The 18,534-nt window shown below is 37.8% G+C and overlaps 1 protein-coding gene across 4 annotated transcripts in view; it reads right to left on the reverse strand.

Moving 5' to 3' along the window:
- MED13L (mediator complex subunit 13L) overlaps positions 1-18,534 on the reverse strand; it is a 290,790-nt gene that overhangs the window by 45,841 nt on the left and 226,415 nt on the right. For all 4 annotated transcript variants that reach the window (XM_079942817.1, XM_079942816.1, XM_079942818.1 and 1 more), the window contains exons 5-11: positions 16,368-16,513; positions 13,297-13,491; positions 12,736-12,924; positions 8,174-8,339; positions 6,140-6,244; positions 1,293-2,024; positions 52-277 (exon numbers count right to left, since the gene is read on the reverse strand). In XM_079942817.1, coding sequence (XP_079798943.1) covers positions 52-277; positions 1,293-2,024; positions 6,140-6,244; positions 8,174-8,339; positions 12,736-12,924; positions 13,297-13,491; positions 16,368-16,513 — 1,759 coding nt within the window. The remainder of the gene's footprint in view (positions 1-51; positions 278-1,292; positions 2,025-6,139; positions 6,245-8,173; positions 8,340-12,735; positions 12,925-13,296; positions 13,492-16,367; positions 16,514-18,534) is intronic.

The raw sequence follows: 18,534 nt of genomic DNA on the forward strand, positions 1-18,534 counted from the left end.
ACATAGACTGAAACCCACACCAGGCTGGACTCTCTCTATGTTAAATGGTACCTTATTCTTTTTCAGGGAATCTTTCTCTGTCCCTTGTTTGCATTTTTTGTTCGCTGTGAAGATGTATTTTATGTCACCATCCTCAAAGGTGTACGGGTCATTGACTTCTCCCAAACTGTCTCCAGGTTGTTGTGATAGAGGCAATGGGTCAAGGAAGTGGAGTGGCTGCATCTGGGGCTGCTTGTCTTGCCAGATTTTAAACCGTTTGTTAGGTTGTGCTAAGAGTCTGAAATAGAAAACAAATGACAATTTAAGCAAGAAACATAAAGAGATTAGATTTTTTTTTAAAGCAACATTTTATGATTTAAAGCATTTGTAAAGCTTAAACTAAACTTAAAAAAAAAAACACCTAAAGGGCTTCTCTGGTGGTGCAAGTGGTTGAGAGTCTGCCTGCCGATGCAGGGGACACAGGTTCGTGCCCCGGTCTGGGAAGATCCCACATGCCGCGGAGAGGCTGGGCCCATGAGCCATGGCTGCTGAGCCTGCGCGTCCGGAGCCTGTGCTCCGCAACGGGAGAGGCCACAACAGTGAGAGGCCCGCGTACCACAAAAAAAACAAAAACAAAAAACACCTAAATATTCACCTACAGGTGTATTTTAGAGATTGTATTCACAATTAAATAAATCTCAGTAGCTTTTATCAAGAACATATACTTTTGTCTCTGATTCTATGGATTCCACTTAAGAGCATAGGTGGGCTCTGACAAGACTGTCCAGGTTCAAATTCCACCTGTGTCATTTACTAACTGCATGACCCTAGTTTCTTTCTCAGCTATGAAATTAAGGTAGCAATAATTAAATGAGATAATCTGTGTAAACTGTTTAGAATAATGGGTAGCTCAAAAGCACTCTGAAGTATTATTACTAGATGCGTGATACATACCTGAATGCATGCAAAGCCTTCCTTAAAAGTGTGAACATACAAAGAGGGCACTGACCACAACATGGAAGGTCCCATAAAGCTATATTCTTTGATTAACAAACAGCAGGCCAAAAATAAAGCGATACTAGTATAGCTAATCCTATGATGAAACCTTTTTATGCCAGCATTTAAATAATGACATGTGTGTTAAACCTCACGATGGATAAAGCATTTGACTTTTAAACATTTTCCAAATGCAGAGTCTAGAATGGTGAAGAAAGGCCTCTTCAATTTTGGATCTGAAGGCCCTGATTCTTGGGAACCTACGGCCTTGGGCTTCTGATGGGTGATCATGTGGGTGGGGTGGAGAGTCACCTTACCTTTGCAATGCAGTGCTCTCTGAGTTTACCTCCATTTTGGCATCACATCTCTCACCCTGGAGCTCTGGAGGCCGGAACTCAGCATCATCAATGGATGGGAGATGATAACTATGCCACCACTTATCTGATGACTCTGGGTTCGAGGGCCTAATCCCACAATATAAGGCGGTCTCACTGACCTCTGCCATCAGAGGCAGTCTTTGGCCTACGAGGACAGTTCTGTCATCCAGAGTAGACAACTGCTGGAGTTCTAGCCCATTTCCATAGAGGGCCGGATTCACAGGGACAGATGGTGGGTCCAAATTCTCCGTTTCCTGACCTCGTGGCTGAGGGCTGAGTGTTGGCGGCAGAGGGGAAATAGGGGAATGAGGTGAATCCATAGGATTCAGATTCATTTGCTTGCTTGTATTTCTGGAAGGCACGGCCATTTGCTTATCATACTTCCTACTGCTAGCCACCTCTAAGGAGGAGTCTATCCCTGCCAAGCCTAGCTTCTGTCCTGGTGGATCTTGTTCCATGCATAACTCTTCAGCCACAGAGGGCCTATGGTGAAATGGTATCAAGGGTCTCTTTTGCAACTTGTCTCCCTTTTCCTGTCTTTCTGTTGTTTTGTGCTTAGAAGAAGCAGGAGGTGGTAAAGATGAAGATGATGATGGTCCTGCACTGAACCCTGGTTGTGATATTGTGGGAGGTCGACTGGGTCCTACTGCACAACGTTTTAAAAGTTTATGCCTGAAATGAGAATTAACATGAAGTCAGTAAATACACAGATGAAAATAACTGCATCATTCTAATTACAAAAGAGATGCCTCTAACAAGGTTATGTCTTTTTAAGCACACGTTATATGCAATAATACATCTAAATGGACTCTGGGTGTTAAATATATTGATAATGACTAAAAACTGCAACACACCCTGAAAGAAAACAATGAACCAGTTATATACAAGTTAAGTAGATAAGAGATGAACTTAAGAAACATTAATTAATATGCTGCTAACCTCTATAAAAATACTAATTTGAAAATCCCCAAATCTTTCAAATTTGGTGAGGTCCTCAGACAATCTATTCATATTGCATTTTAAAACTAACAGTAATGAGATCATCTGTCAAGAAAAGAACCAAAACAAAGCTTCCAATTTCTATTTTACAACACTCTACCAACTCCAATATAGAATGGCTAATCAAAAAAAAAAAAGAATGGTTTATAAAAGCTTATAGTGTTGTAAATCAGGAATAAGATAACTATGCAACTCTCCCCCAAAGTGTGAAACTAAGGGTCAGTTTTAAGAATATATAATAGGGGGACTTCCCTCGTGGCGCAGTGGTTGAGATCCGCCTGCCAGTGCAGGAGACACCGGTTCGATCTCTGGTCCGGGAAGATCCCACATGCCAAGGAGCAACTAAGCCTGTGCGCCACAACTACTGAAGCCCAGGCGCCCTAGAGCCTGTGCTCCGCAACAAGAGAAGCCACTGCAATGGGAAGCCCGCGCACCACAAGGAAGAGTAGCCCCCACTCGCCACAACTAGAGAAAGCTTGCGTGCAGCAACGAAGACCCAAAGCAGGCAAAAATAAATAAATAAAATAAATAAATAAGAATATTTAATAGGATAAATATACTAGGAACTTTATATGCTACTATTATCCAAGAAAGAAGGGATAAAAGACAACTTTGGATCTTACAGAAACATGTTAAAATGAGACAGAAGCAGAAGGTTGTGAGTGAATATTAAAACAACACACACATACAAATGCATCTGTACTATCTAAGCAGGAATAGTAAGTCTGCTCACATCCTAACACACTTCTTGGCAAGCACGGGTGTGAGAAATGCTCAGTAAGGGCCCACTAGATGATCCTAAGGTTTAATCTGTGCAAAAAAGTTATATAGCAGGTCAGCCAGTTCCTCCCAATATATAAATCACTCCCAGAAAAAATGTAAGCTCTCCTGCCAGTGTATCAGTAACTCTCTGAGGCCACTAGGGTGGCATTAAATTACTGTTGCATTGCACTAAACAATGCCCTAGTGGGAAGTAAAACGGATTTGTGTGGCATAATGGGATGGTTTAGTGGGACAGCAGGATGGCCACCCTGCCCCATAAGGCCGTTAAATAGTGTGAGGAGAGGACCATTCCATAACGGGTTCGGTAATCCTGCAGTAGATAATCTGAAAACACTCTTGCCAAAGTCTTTGCTACACTTTACAAAAAAAAAAAAAAAAAAAATCCTGACTTTGAAGAAGGTTGTCTATGCATAAGGCTATTGTCAATAAGGCAAAAATTGGACTTTAAATCTCCAGGGCAAAGTACCACAGTAAGAGATGAAATGTCTCATCTGAAAATATCTCAATTATCTCAATATCTTCTAAGGGTGCTTACTTTAAGATCTAAGCTCTAAAAGTCTTTCACATAAAACTTTTTGATTTGGATTTTCTCAGAGAGCATTTAACCACACCAGTCCTTTGATAGATATTTTATAGTAGCCTCTTCAAAGTAAGGACTTTTTGCAAAGTGGATAATCTTATAAAGTCATTTTTTTCAACTGCATTTAACAACTCAACTACATTGTGGAATGGTTAGAATAAGGGATACACCAGTAAGTAACAGACCATCATTGCAAATCTGTGAACAGGTAAGGGACCTCACTGAGGCAGGCAGCAGGAAGATCGGGCTCAGAAGGCTAACTATATGAGTGGTTTGGCCTTAATGGGAGGGAAATCAGAGGCAGGGCCAAATAGTGCAGAAACACATGGTGACTAAAAGAATAAGGAAAGTAGAATGACTATAACAGACATTTCAAAGGAAATCATTGTGAAATGCAATGATAAAATTGATCTAGAAAATTAAGAAAAATAAATAAATGATAAAGTTTCTAGGCTGAGAAGGGGAAAACTGTGACAAAAATGACTGCAATCGGGTACCTGGTTTGTGAGGAAACAGGTATATTGATAGTAAGGGTTTGTCTTAAAAGCACTCCCCAAAATACAAGACTAGAGTACATATAAGAAGTCAGGTCTAGAGATAAACATTTAGAAGTAAATGGAATAGAATGCAAATGCATGTCTACAAATAAGACCTGAAGGGTATAAGAATTTGGTGAGGAAATAGAGCAATAACTCCGGAGGACAAAAGAAAAAGTGTTATTTGTTTATTTACACTTCAGGTAAAAATAATGCAAGGTAGTAAATAAAAATGTGATAGAAATCAGTAAAAAAGTTATTTTTAAAAAGTGAAAAAAATATAGATTAAGGAAAGAGCAGGAAAAATAAGATGCAGGCACAAGTGAAGTTAAATACACTAAACTTTTTATCCTATGTACTTTCTAAAGGTGGACCATAACTTGGCTGTAAGCTGTTTAGAAGCCACTGTTAATAGGAAAATACTTTTTGTCACACAATTTACAATGGCCTAGAGATGAAAGTAAACCAGGTATTCAGCTGGTATACCACACCTATCCTGAGACTAGAGAGATTCTCACATGCTCAGAAAGAGGACCCTTAATGAGCAAATAATATCATTGAAAACATCTTCCTTGAAAAATCAATCAAAGAGTTTCATTAGGTACTTACAGCAACTCAACAAAAAGCTGACTACCAAGGCAGAGCTTGATAAAAGAGAATCAATTTATAGGGAAGGGGGAACAGGAAGAAGCTGTCAAAACTGCTGCCTAAGTGTACAAACAGACATGTGCACACGTGTGTATGTGTGTTTGCAGAGATTCTCGGGCATCATGACCACCTCCCTAGCCCAAAGCCTATTCATATATGCCACATTAAGAACCCCATGATCTAAACTAGAGAAATGAATGGCCATCTTCCAAGTACACTTATCTCAACTGACCTAAGTATTGAGCAGTATCACATGGAAGCAAAGACACTCTGAGTTGCTCACTAAGTGAATAATCATCACCACATGCTCCTACAGTGAGCTGAGCTGGTGGGGGAGGGGGGTAAGGCTGATATACACTTAAGAAATTTAAGAACCCCCATGAAAATCTGTGACAATAAGATTCTCTATTACCACAAGGAGTGATAAGTCAAGGGAACATAAATGAGGAGTGCAAAAATTTTCTACAGAAAATAATTTGGGTTTCTATTCAAATATCTAAATGAATGAGCAACAATTTTAGCTTTCAGCAGGTGTTATCACCACATACCTACTTCAGTCACCAAAAAAACACGAGCACCAACAACAAAAATTTTCTATGAAAGGTCTATTTAATCCAAATTCTATTAATTCAAGCCAACCTGCTTGATATTTATCTCAACTTTATAATTAAGAGTAATTAAATAAACTCAGTTAAATGGCAAGAGACTGTCTTGTCAAACTGATGCTTTCGGTTCTGAAGAAGTTATCCTGAAGAAATCTGTGGGAGCAATTTGGTAACAGGGCCAGTTGTCTAAAAAGGCTCATTCTGAGTCCCGACAATAAAACTGTAGCATCTGCATAGAAGAAAAACACCAAGCTTTTTTCCACCACTGGAAGCAGAAGATTTAAAAACAAAACAAAGCGGGGACCTCCTTGGTGGTCCAGTGGTTAGGATTCCGCGCTCCCAATGCAGGGGGCCCAGGTTCGATCCCTGGCCAGGAAACTAATCTCACATGCCGCAACTAAGAGTTCACATGCCTCAACTAAAGACCCTGCAAGGCACAACGAAGATCCCACATGCCGCAACTAAGACCTAGCATAGCCAAATAAATAAATAAATATTTTTAAAATAATAAAAAATTAAAAATACATAAATAATAAAACAAAATAAAGCAAAATGATGTGAAAGAAGTGGTCTGAGAGGCCAGGAGACAACCAACGAAATGTTCTATCATACTGTTCTGCCTTGGCCCCTACCTACCTAGAGCAAGAACAGCTGACTCTTTGGGTTGGATCCACAAAATCCCAAGTAGCAGGATTGTTAGCAGGCTCTTCTTCAAGAGTTGGAGTTGACATCTGGCTCCTCCTAAAAAAGGTTAAAAAATGTGGCTTGTGTAAACATGAGATAATATCCATACCTCTGGGGGGAAAATGTTAGAAAGACATGAATATATTTTACACAGTAATGGTATCTTGCTGATAGATGATTGAAAGCAACTCAAGGTGGGAGGTTGCTGGGGTGGGAAAGGCAACTTACTACTGCCATGCACTAGAAGAGTCAGGATTCCAAATATTTTTATTTAAGTTTAATATACATTTTAACATGGGTGCTACACATAGCAATTAAAACACTACCTGGCAATATTATCTGTTGGTTTTTAAAAAGTCACCTAAATTCTGCAGAAATAACCTAGATTTTTAAAAATTATCTTTTCACAGCATCTATGAATTATATACCCTCAGATAGACTGTTTAAATCACTCTTAAAACACCTATATTTACTAGCATTTAAGGGCAGCACTCCACACAAGTGATGTGAACTAAAACACAAAAATCAAATATATCTCCTGCATGTTACTAATAATTGGTAGCAAAAAGTAGATGTCTACTACTGCATAAATAAGAACACTCGGCAGTATTTCTGTATTGTTGATTTTGCTACAGCTGATACTGCAAAGTGTTTCACTGATGGCTCTGCAAGGACTTTGCTTGCTCTCCACGCCCCCCCCCCCCCCCCCCGCCTTTCTGGGTGTCTCACTTCCCTGTTCGGTGCTGCTGATAGAAGGCCTCTGATTTGTTAGACTTGGTGGAAAGGTTAGTAGTGATAAAAATCAAAGATGGTAAATAAAAGGAAAAGAAAAAGAAAATGTTAACATGGAAATTGTCTAGGCATTGCAGACATAAGTGAAAATATCTGTACCAATAATTCTAAAGGAAAAGATCATTTTAAAGTGAATAGAGATACCTTTTAAATTCTAGAACTTGACATATGATTTCCCACTGCAATTATTTTAGATTTTTTTCTACTAAATCTTCTTTAGTAGCCTATTCTAGAGCCAACTATTTGGGAAATAAATACATAGTAGGAATTTCCTAAAAGCTAGGTCCAAAGGACAGGTTTTAATTGTGTATATAAAGCTTTGAGTAGCAGTCACTGAAGAAACACTTAATTGGCTTCTAAATGAGTTCTTAGGAATTACTGACAAGAATGTCCATATTTATTCTGCTCTAGAGAATGAAGACTCTTTTGTTTATCTGTATCAATCAAAAAGTTGCACACCTCAGTCATATCAAAACAGATGTGAAAATATGCTGAATATGTTTATGTAAATCTTGATAAGTGAAATAGTATTTACTGACTACTGTTTGACATTATCATTCATGCAATTAAAATAATCACCAGCCATCTCTTCTTAGAATCAATTCCTCTTCTTTTCCAAAACTATGTTAAGGAAGGAGGGAGGTCAGAGGGGATGGATGGGAGGGAGGTGGGGCAAGGAAGGGAAGTTGAGTAGGGGAAGAAAAGAATTTCCCCAAGTCAACAAACAGAAGCACAGCAGCTACTAAACATCCCTCTAATTGTCATCAGTTCAGTTCAGAAATGCATTGTCAATTAAAGCATGAGGCTAATGTATAATAGAAAACATGGCAAAGAAGGTCATTTCCCTTTGTAAACAGGAAACATTCATTAGTAGGTATACAGGGAAAAACCAAACCCACAAGTACTGTCCTGACACTCAGAGTGAATCTCTGAGCCAGCTGTGCTAAAAAATGTCAGATGAACACCATGACAATCTTGAGATGATCAGGAACTTCAAATTTTTCCTGGATAGTCAAATTATTTTAACATCTTTGTTTTGAATTTTACCCTATTATGTTCAAAAAGATGAACTAACAATCCAGTGACCCCCTCAGGGTGTGGTCACACAACAGCACAATGTGATTGATCCTCTTCATGTAGTAATAAAAGACATGGTTACTAAACCACAATCCAGACAGAATGCAAAAAACATACTTGGACTGCGTTCTGTTGAGGATGCATTCCTTCCAGACTCGATGGACCATGTGATTGTGGAGTTTTGGAGGAATCTTCCCCGATCTCTTTGGACTGTGCATAGTTATCATCCCCCCATCTTGGGAACCTAGGTGACTGACAGCACTCTGTGTCCCTCCACTCTCACCTAGGAAAGAAGGACAATTTGGAATGTCAGAATCTTCTGAAAAGGTCTCCTAGTGCACAGACTGCTGGCTTATTTAACATAAATATTTAATTGTTGAAACTGATCATGTAACTTTGCTGCTGCCCCTGACAATAACACTATCTGTAGCTATGAGTAAATTTGCATCAGTATAGCTTTCAATCACATCAATACTCACACTCACATACCCTCAATGGCATATCCATCCAGAGGCATTCCTGCTCCACAGGTATTGGAGACAACTTACATGGGAGGATTCAAACATGACAATATTAAAGATGTAAACATGCATGGGTCGTTTGAATTTTTAAAGCCCAATGCAGTAAATAAGTCTCAAGGCAGAACAAAACAGTAGAGGGAGCTTTATGCTCATGTAGCTAAATGGCTGTGTAACATCTGCACGCAGTGCCCTGGGTAAGAGAAAGAAATTCTTAAGAAGGTCAAATTTCAAATCTGTGTGTGGAACTGTTCATCCTTATGCCTAACACTACTTATGAAAGCTTAATACTAAAACACTGAAAGAAGTTGACTCAACATTTTATATCAGAGGATTAAAAATTCACTGGTTTCTCTCTAACAACTCCACTCAGTTTTTCCAACTGTACTTGGTGTTACAATTCATTTTCTATGTCTACTATAATTGCTGATAATACTAGTTATTGGTTATAAGTATTTTACTACTTCCATCTCATACAAGACAAATACTGAAGTCAATTTCCAGTATTAAATTCTGATTCAACTACTTTTATCTATTTGAGTTCATAGACATATTGTGGGTTTTACTCTTGATAGTACTACGATGCAAAACATCTTGATTGAAATAATCAATTTTAAGCGCTCTGAAAGGCCTCCACTGTCGTGTGAAAAAGAAAGAAACAACCTTATATCACAAACTAATATTCTTGGTATCACTGCAAAACAACCATTATATGAGTTGAATGGTTAGTCTCAGCTCTATTTTTTTGCGGTACCCGGGCCTCTCACTGTTGTGGCCTCTCCCATTGCGGAGCACAGGCTCCGGACGCACAGGCTCAGCAGCCATGGCTCACGGGCCCAGCCACTCCGCGGCATGTGGGATCTTCCCACTGCGCCACCGGGGAAGCCCCTCAGCTCTATTTTTTAAAAAAAGAAAGAAAAAACAAACCCCAATGCTTGCATTCTTAGGAACAGAAACTTTCTTGTTCTCCAGAAAAGTACTGTTATAATACAAGTGAGATAAATTAACGGAGACAAGAAATTTGATCTTTCATTGCTACCTTTTATCTTAAAAGTCCTCTGACTTGGTTCATGGTACAAAATAAATCATTTTGATTTTACAGTGGATTTTCAAATGCCTATTATAAAACTAGGCAAAGTGAAGAAACAAAGAGAAGTAGATAACATAGCCCTTTGCCCCCAAACACCCTACAATACAGCCAAACAGATCGTAAATCCATGGTATCATAAGGGAATTATTTATGGCGAAAACAGGAGAGGGCACGGGGAAAGCAAGCCACAAAATCTTTTCTGATTAAAGTTGGGTAAATGCTTTTCAGTAGCTTTTAATGATTTAACTAAAATGTGAGTCAGACCTTATATGGAATTAAATGAGAACTGTACTCCATGCTGTTAAATGCATATTGAATGTTTCTTCTCACAATTATCTCCATAAACAGAAAACACAAGCTGATGTACCTATCCACACGAGGCAGAACTGTTTGGCCCTCCGAGAATCCATGCTAATCTAGGAGACTCTTGGCCATTTTAAGGGGCAAAGTAACCCACTTTGTCCTATGTCTAGGAAAACACGGCAATGCTCAACATCAGTCAAGTGCAGAATGACAAGGCTGAGCAGGACTCTTGCTGATGGAATATTAGGAGTCCTAAGCTGTAATTCAACATTATTATGATGTATAAACTTGGACAAATTAATTTTATTACAAATATATCAGTCACTTTTAGTTTTGTTTGTTTTTGGGAATGAGGAGGCATCAAGAGATTTATTTACCCAGGGCCTAGCACAATGACATACACAGAGTTAGAAGGGAAGAAATCTGAATATCTATAGTTACAAGGTACACTTGAAACCCACCATAACAAAACAACTTTTTTTTTTAGGTTTACTCTCTCTCTCTTTTTTTTTTGCCCCACACGGCATGTGGGATCTTAGTTCCCAGACCAGGGATCGAACCCGTGCCCCCTGAAGTGGAAGCATAGAGTCCTAACCACTGGACCACCAAGGAAGTCCCCAAACTTCTTTTTTTTGAATTATGGATTTAGAGTTCTGAACTGATCAAAGATCAAGGCATCATGCATACAGCAGGCCTTCAGTTTTAAGGTGAACACAAATTTCACTAAGTACCAGGCAAAACAAAAACAAACATAAACAAAAACTGATGCCAACTTATGTAGTATAACTGTTAAAAATCCAAATCCAAGCTTTGATATGAAATATGATTAACATTTTTCAAAATACTGGTAATTCTAGACTCTTTAAAATATATTTTAAATACTGGTAATTTTTTTTCAGTAGCTTTTTTTTCAAAATACTGGTAATTCTAGACTCTTTAAAATATATCCTCTCTATGATATTATTATAAAAAACTGTACAAGTATTTTTATGCTCTTTCAGTTTAAAGTAGTTTTTTTTTTTTTTTTTTGCGGTACGCGGGCCTCTTACTGTTGTGGCCTCTCCCGTTGAGGAGCACAGGCTCTGGATGCACAGGCTCAGCGGCCATGGCTCACGGGCCCAGCCGCTCCGCGGCATGTGGGGTCTTCCCGGACCGGGGCACGAACCCGTGTCCCCTGCATCAGCAGGCGGACTCTCAACCACTGAGCCACCAGGGAAGCCCCAGTTTAAAGTAGTTTTAATAAAAACTGATTGATAGCAAATCCTTTCATAGGAGATCATCCAAATTCTCTGCTCTACCATATTAGAGCTGGACATAGTACATTTTTTCACCATCTTAGTAACTACAAGGCTCTTAAAAACAAAGGCTAGGGACGTCCCTGGTGGTCCAGTGGCCAGGACTCCACGCTTCCACTCCAAGGGGCAGGGGTTCGATCCCTGTTAGAGGAACTAAGATTCCGCAAGCCATGTGGCACGGCCAAACCCTCCCCCTCCCCACCCCCCCAGAAAACACAAAGGCTACGTGTTGTCCATTTCTGTCTCCCACACAGTATCTGAGTAATTCCTTCCAGATAACTTAATACTGTGTGCTGAAACTGGAGTTTTGAGCACTGCTTTAAATTTCTTACACTACTGTTTGTATATTGCTTTATTGTTTACCAAGCACTGTCAAGTACATGATCTAATATGTATAATAACCCTGGAAACTTTATAGTATTTAACAGAGAAGGAAACTGGTGTTCAGAGCAAGTATGAGAATTAAATAAGGTCACTCACATAGTAGGAACTACAGCTAGGTTTTAAAATTAGATTCAATCACAAAGTCTATACTTTTCCCCAATATATTATTTAACCATGAACATTTACTGAATGCCACTACATGCCAAGCACTATGCTAGAAACTCTGAAAAACTGTCTTATCTGACCCTCACGAAACTCACCACATGATGAGCATGTATCATGCCTGATAGTCTGTTTTCAAAGTTTAGCAGCCAAGGCTTTACTTACTCCTGCCAACACGGCCCACATTAAATACCTATAATTAATCTCATTTCAGCTCAAGTATGATGAGTATCCTTTTCTCATTGACTAGATTTTCAATTAAAATGAAGTCAACTACAACAACAAAAAAGTTAATATAGGATATATACTACTCAACAAAGAAGGCAACATTCTCCCAAATTAAACAATTTCTGTATTTTTCCAAGAAGGAAGAATGTTGAAATTGACAAATTTTTCAAATGTAATTAATATTTGTCATTACTGTAGATAAATACATTATTGAAAGGACAAGGCATTTATTCAGAAATCCTGGATGTTAGACTAACTTTATAATATAATAAGGAAAGAGAATTCATCCAAGACTTGTCCCTGGCTGGCAACAGCCAATTGGGCAAAGGCATCAACTATTCTCTGATTTAGTATTTTCCTTTTTTTTTAAAAAAAAAAAAAAAGAAAAGAAAGAAAAGAAACTCACATCTTGTCTCCTAAATGCACCCACATCAGTATAAAAGAGCAGATGCACATGGAGAACTTACGAGAAACAATTAAACTGTGTAATTTGAGTAAAGACTAATACAGGCACAATTAAAATTCTGAGCTCATAAATTCTGTTTGTTTACAATTTTCTTTCTCCATTTTGTAAAATCCCCATATTACTCTATCTCCATCTCTTCCACCAGGAATTTCTCAATGTGTTTTCTCACCTGTTCCACGGCAAGGGAACTACACGATTTTCTGGGATCTCTTCCACACCCGGACCGCACTCACCTATGACAGCCTGTTCTGGAGAGGTGGGCGGGGTGAGCGGCATCCCACAGTTACTTGGGTCCTTCACACTACCAAGTCCCTGCTGCCCAACTGTAATATGGCCTCCGGTACCAGCAACACTCTGAGGAACTGGGAGGTCATTCTGAGAGATCAAAACAAAAGCTGAAGGATAAACCATCCGAACACCACCTGTGAGGCAAGAGAGAGAGAGAGCACAAGGCCTGAGAAAAAGTTCACACTCGACCGCCAAATTCATTATTCCAGTGGTCAGAGTCAAAGCTCACTAGGTACTGCCAAAAGTGATAGGTTTCGTCCTTTCATAAGTTAATAGCTATTTAAACATGTGTTCCAACATTATCATAATAGCATTTGGAATACGGGGACCATTGGTGCTTCAGGCAAGATAACTAACTACTCAGCAAATACCACTGTGTCAAGAGAATTCAAAAAGATGGGAAAATTATGGAGATTATTTTTGATGAATCTGAATGATTATCTCTTTAAATTAAGGAAGATGAAGAAGATAGAATTAAGTTCTTCAGGCAAAATATTTTCTCTTACCAACAATTACTTCTACTGCCACGGGGAAATCATCATCATACCCCAACTCCTCCTCTTCTTTCAATTCTTCTTTCTTTTTCAGCACCATTGGGTAGAAATACTGCCATTCCTCAATCAACTTACGGGTGGCTGGGTCTGACATCTTGTATGCTTGGCCTGTTAGCGTGCCATTTAAGCCATAAGGACTTACCAGTACTGAAGCAGAGAGGAGAAACATACGTTACAGATCACAGTAATAATTCTTGCTTAAGTGTGATGCTACATGTACGGTAATTTTTAGAGTGAAGCACAGTATCACTTAATGTATATTGCTCTTTATTTCCTAACTCCTTTTAAAGTGTAATTTTTAAAACTTTCTCATTTTAGTACTTCTTATTTATATGTCTCTCAACGCAAATCAATTTTTGAAATCAGATGGGGGAGGTATAACACTGTCTGACAGCTATATCAACACACAATATATAAACTATCTATACATTAAAGCATATAAACGTCTGTGTGGTAATAGCTTATACAATGTGAATACTGAATCTTCCATGACAGAAGAAGACCATTCAATACATATACCCCAAAACCAGTCTAGGACTTGAACATTCTTCCTATGGTTTCCTGAGACTTCCTAAATATTTGAGGTAATTTGAAAATAATATATACATAAAACATCTAATAGCAGGAAAGCCTTAATGTACCAAGTCTGAAACATAATGTTACGTATAATTTCAATTATGACTGTTTTGGAGGTCTGCTGATTAAACAACTCTAAATAAAATTTACTTTACGCAAAATAAAGGATTCAAAGTCCCTCTCTCTCTTATTCTTTCACTGTTTGACCTTGATGTCATTTTCACTGAGCTAGACACAAAAATGTAGCTAATGTAATACTGTATAACTCAGCCAGTTCTTAGTCTCATGGTGAGTATTTTGACCTTCTGAATAACACTTTTCTGGGGATAAAGGTTACTTCTCCTTAATCCTGATTTATAAAAAAATCTCAGCATAGGCATTAACTGGGAAGTCCATTTTGGGGGATGGCTTTATTTTTTTAACAGCTGGATGATGTATCACATAAATCAAGACAGAGATGGCTGTAGACATCATATATTTCGTGTTGCCTTTCTGCTGTTCCGTACTGATGCAAATGGGATAAAAATACTGATCTAACCAACACACATAATCAAGGGCAATTTTCCTGTTTTCACACTTCTAGGAAATCTCCACATCAATATGGTTATGTTCACTATAATTATCTATATGCCAACACCTGCCCTAAGAATGTACCTTCTCCTCACCAATCATGGGAAATAGGCAGGATAATGCCCCACAAAGTCTTCCATGATTCAAGGTATTAGTAAGAAACCAGTAAGGTTTAAAATAAGTAGTCTATAGGGACCTGGTATTGCCAATACTATCTTTCCTCATGACTAGTAATGCCCTCTGCTATTATCATAAGTAAATCCTTTTATTTTGCTTGACAAAATCTAAAGTCAGGGACTTCCCTGGTGGCATAGTGGTTAAGAATCCTCCTGCCAATGCAGGGGACACGAGTTCGAGCCCTGGTCCAGGAAGATCTCATATGCCGCGGAGCAACTAAGCCCGTGAGCCACAACTACTGCAGCCCGTGTGCCTAGAGCCTGTGTTCCGCAACAAAGAGAAGCCACTGCAATGAGAAGGCCACGCACCGCAACAAAGAGTAGCCCCCGCTCGCCACAACTAGAAAAAGCCCGCGCACAGCAACGAAGACCCAACGCCAAAAAATAAATAAATAAATAAAATCTAAAGTCAGATGATCCTCAACACTTTCAGAGTCAAGGAAACACAATATTTAAATAATCTCATGTATTACTATCTGAACTGCCTTTTAAATGACTCTAGACCAAGGAAACACGGTATTTAAATAATCCTGACACAGTATTTAAATAACACAGTTTTTAAATATGCACATACTGTACAACTCTTAAGTGTACAGTTTGAGAATTGGGTCATTTCGAATTACATAGTCGTTCATACACAAAACATCCAAAATTACAGAATAATAAAGTAAATAGATTAAAATGTGTTGCAAGATGGAGGAAAATGTAGGCAATAATCAGGACACAATTACATGAGGTTCAATGTTCTTTTTTACCTTAAAAAAAACCTTAATAATCCTTAAGGTAAGAAAAAGATGCTTTCATCAAATTAAATCAGAATCATTTGTAGGAAACCAAAAAGCCATCATAAATAATATGGAGGCTAAATACTCATTTGACAGACTATTGTATCAATAAAAATACTTTAGTTAATTTTATTAAAAAACATTTTTTAATTACATTTTGTGATATACTAATACTGTTTCAACCAGACATCGCTAGAACTGATAAATTAGATTGAACTAAAAAAGATATTTCTATATGGTTCGATTTAATATTATAACATTTAAAAAGAGTTATTCATCGAAAATTATGAATTCCAAACACAAAACCAAAGCTTTAGAATGCACAGCTAGAGAAAAAGGGACATAGCATTATTTTGGTGATATCTAGGTGATTAGTTGAGAACTAATGAGAATATGAATGTAAGTTAAATTACAACCAAATACCTACAAACAATGTAGTCTGTAATTAAAAGAAAATAAGATATTAATATCAATGAAGAAACTACATACTATACAACTCTAGAAATTTGATTTTGGTTGAAATTTCAAATAGTACAAAGTTTAACAGTAATTTTCTGTAAGTCATTACATTCCTAAAACCACGGGACAATGAAAACCTTTAATTTATAATATTTGTCAATTACTCATTGGATTACATTTTTCAAATACTTATTAAGCCTCTTTTGATATAAAGGAAATTCTCCACATTTTATTCCTCAATACACATAAGACCATGTTGTATGTGAGAAGCTTTCAGTAAAAAACTAGCAAGCTGTTATCACTTACTTGTGGTCTTCTCTTTCTTCTTCAGAAATCGATCCTTATTGCTTAGCTTAACTATTCAAGATAGTATCTCATTCTGTAAAACCTTACTGGGAAAGGTGGCTATCCACTTGGTGGGGAAGGGTGGAGAGCAGGAACATCATCTTTTACTTACCTTGAAATGGTGCAGGTGAAGACTGAGCCATGTGTATATGCTCCTCATTGATCAAATAAATTGGCTGGTGTTGGGCAATCTCCACACTTGTGCATACATTACTTTCCCCATGAAGAAAGAATGTGAAAGCACAGGACAAATGCTCACTAAAATAGAAAAAATGAGAAACTCAGCTCTACATTTTCGTAGGGAACAGGTGCTAGAGACAGGAACTACAGATGTGACACAGCTTTACTTTATTACCATCCAGCAAAGCCTGCCCCTGATGATATTAATAAGCACAAACTTTTAGTTGACTGTGGACAAATAACAATAACTTGACAAACTAAATTTAAAATGCCAGATAAACAGAAAAATTAGTTATGTTCCACTCTGAAATTGAAAGCTATTGTGCAGAATGCTTTCTGTTTCCTTTGCATAAAGTCTCCTATGCCAACTATAAACTCCTAAGGACAGAAGAAGAATCATAACATTTTTCTACCTTCTCATGTATTACTATCTGAACTGCCTTTTAAATGGCTCTAGAACAATGACAAAAGAGTTCTGCATATGTTTGGTATGACATAACAATAAGATCAAATTTACAAGCTTACAATGTTACAGTAAGGTTAAAATTATTGATCTAAAAACAGCAATCAACAACCCTGCTGTATGTAAATTCCCCATATACAACTGCTAAGGTAATATGAGCCTCTAAATGGGCTGGTAATCTATTATATTTAATTTTTACAATTTACCTCTGATCACAAAATTTTATTAAAGCATTCCACTTCTCCATTTTCCACACAGTTAGCTAAAAATTGATAAAAATGATGTCTCTTGGAGAAAAATAATTTCAAAATTAATATAGTGGCACATTCTTTCAAAGTTGTTAACTTTGGTCCTAAGCCACCCATAACATCTCCATTTCTCAAGACAGCTTATAAGAACATTTGCCTGATGAACCAAAATCACTGTATTCCAGGCAACCACAATTTAAAAACTCATCTCCAACATTTCCTTCTTTTCAAAAGTTCTCTAAAATATTATAAAGTGTACTTTGAGTACTACTCAAAAAGTTAAAATTTAAGTATAAAATTATAACGTTTTACAGAAAAATTGAAATAAAAATGATAAAATTTCCACTCTATCCCACAGTGAAGCATATATATTCTTCCTTGACAAGTATGTTGAGATGATCTGAGAAAATTTTGTATTTTACTAGAATGTGAAGCTTCGTCAATAGGAAACACCTAGTCTTGATATTTGGGTATTTAGCACAACAGAGTATCTTTTCTTTTTAAATTTATTTATTTATTTTTGGCTGTGTTGGGTCTTCGTTTCTGTGCAAGGGCTTTCTCTAGTTGCAGTGAGCAGGGGCCACTCTTCATTGCAGTGCGCGGGCCTCTCACTGTCGTGGCCTCTCTTGTTGCGGAGCACAGGCTCCAGGTGCGCAGGCTCAGTAGTTGTGGCTCACGGGCCCAGCTGCTCCGCGGCGTGTGGGATCTTCCCAGACCAGGGCTCGAACCCGTGTCCCCTTCATTGGCAGGCAGATTCTCAACCACTGCGCCACCAGAAAAGCCCCACAACAGAGTATCTTAATCTTAAGATACCAACTAAAATTTTGTTAAGAATTTTGAAAAATTTAAACATCTCCTTAACACCATACACCTAAGTTTCAAGTTCACAAAGAGGAACAATGCATGTAATTTAAATGTACATAAGTATAAAGCAGTATCAATAGTAAAAATGTGCTGTCCTTTATTTATGGAAATGACACTGAAAACATATCCTCCATGCACAACATTACGCCAGGCACATAAGAACACCAAAATATAGATTAACTGATTGTGGATTTGTAATTTTCCATTTGTAAAATTCAGTGGAGGAGTTGGAGCTGACTTATCCCTACTGTGCCTACTATCCCATGCAGTCATCAGAATATTTATAAGACAACTGGTTAGAGTTACAGATACTGAGTACAGCCCAGAGTATGTTCTCATTCCACTGAACACAAATGCAACCAACATTTGTCTATCAACCAGTAAGTGAGGAGAATGGTGCAAGAAGCCTGAAGTGACAACAAATAAAACACGATCCTTGTCCTCAAGGAGCATATAAACTAACAAAAGATTGATATAAATGCATATTAACAAAATAAAGCCAAGCACAAATACAGAAATAGAAA

Source organism: Stenella coeruleoalba, assembly GCF_951394435.1.
Source record: "Stenella coeruleoalba genome assembly, chromosome: 14".
Lineage (NCBI taxonomy): Eukaryota > Metazoa > Chordata > Mammalia > Artiodactyla > Delphinidae > Stenella > Stenella coeruleoalba.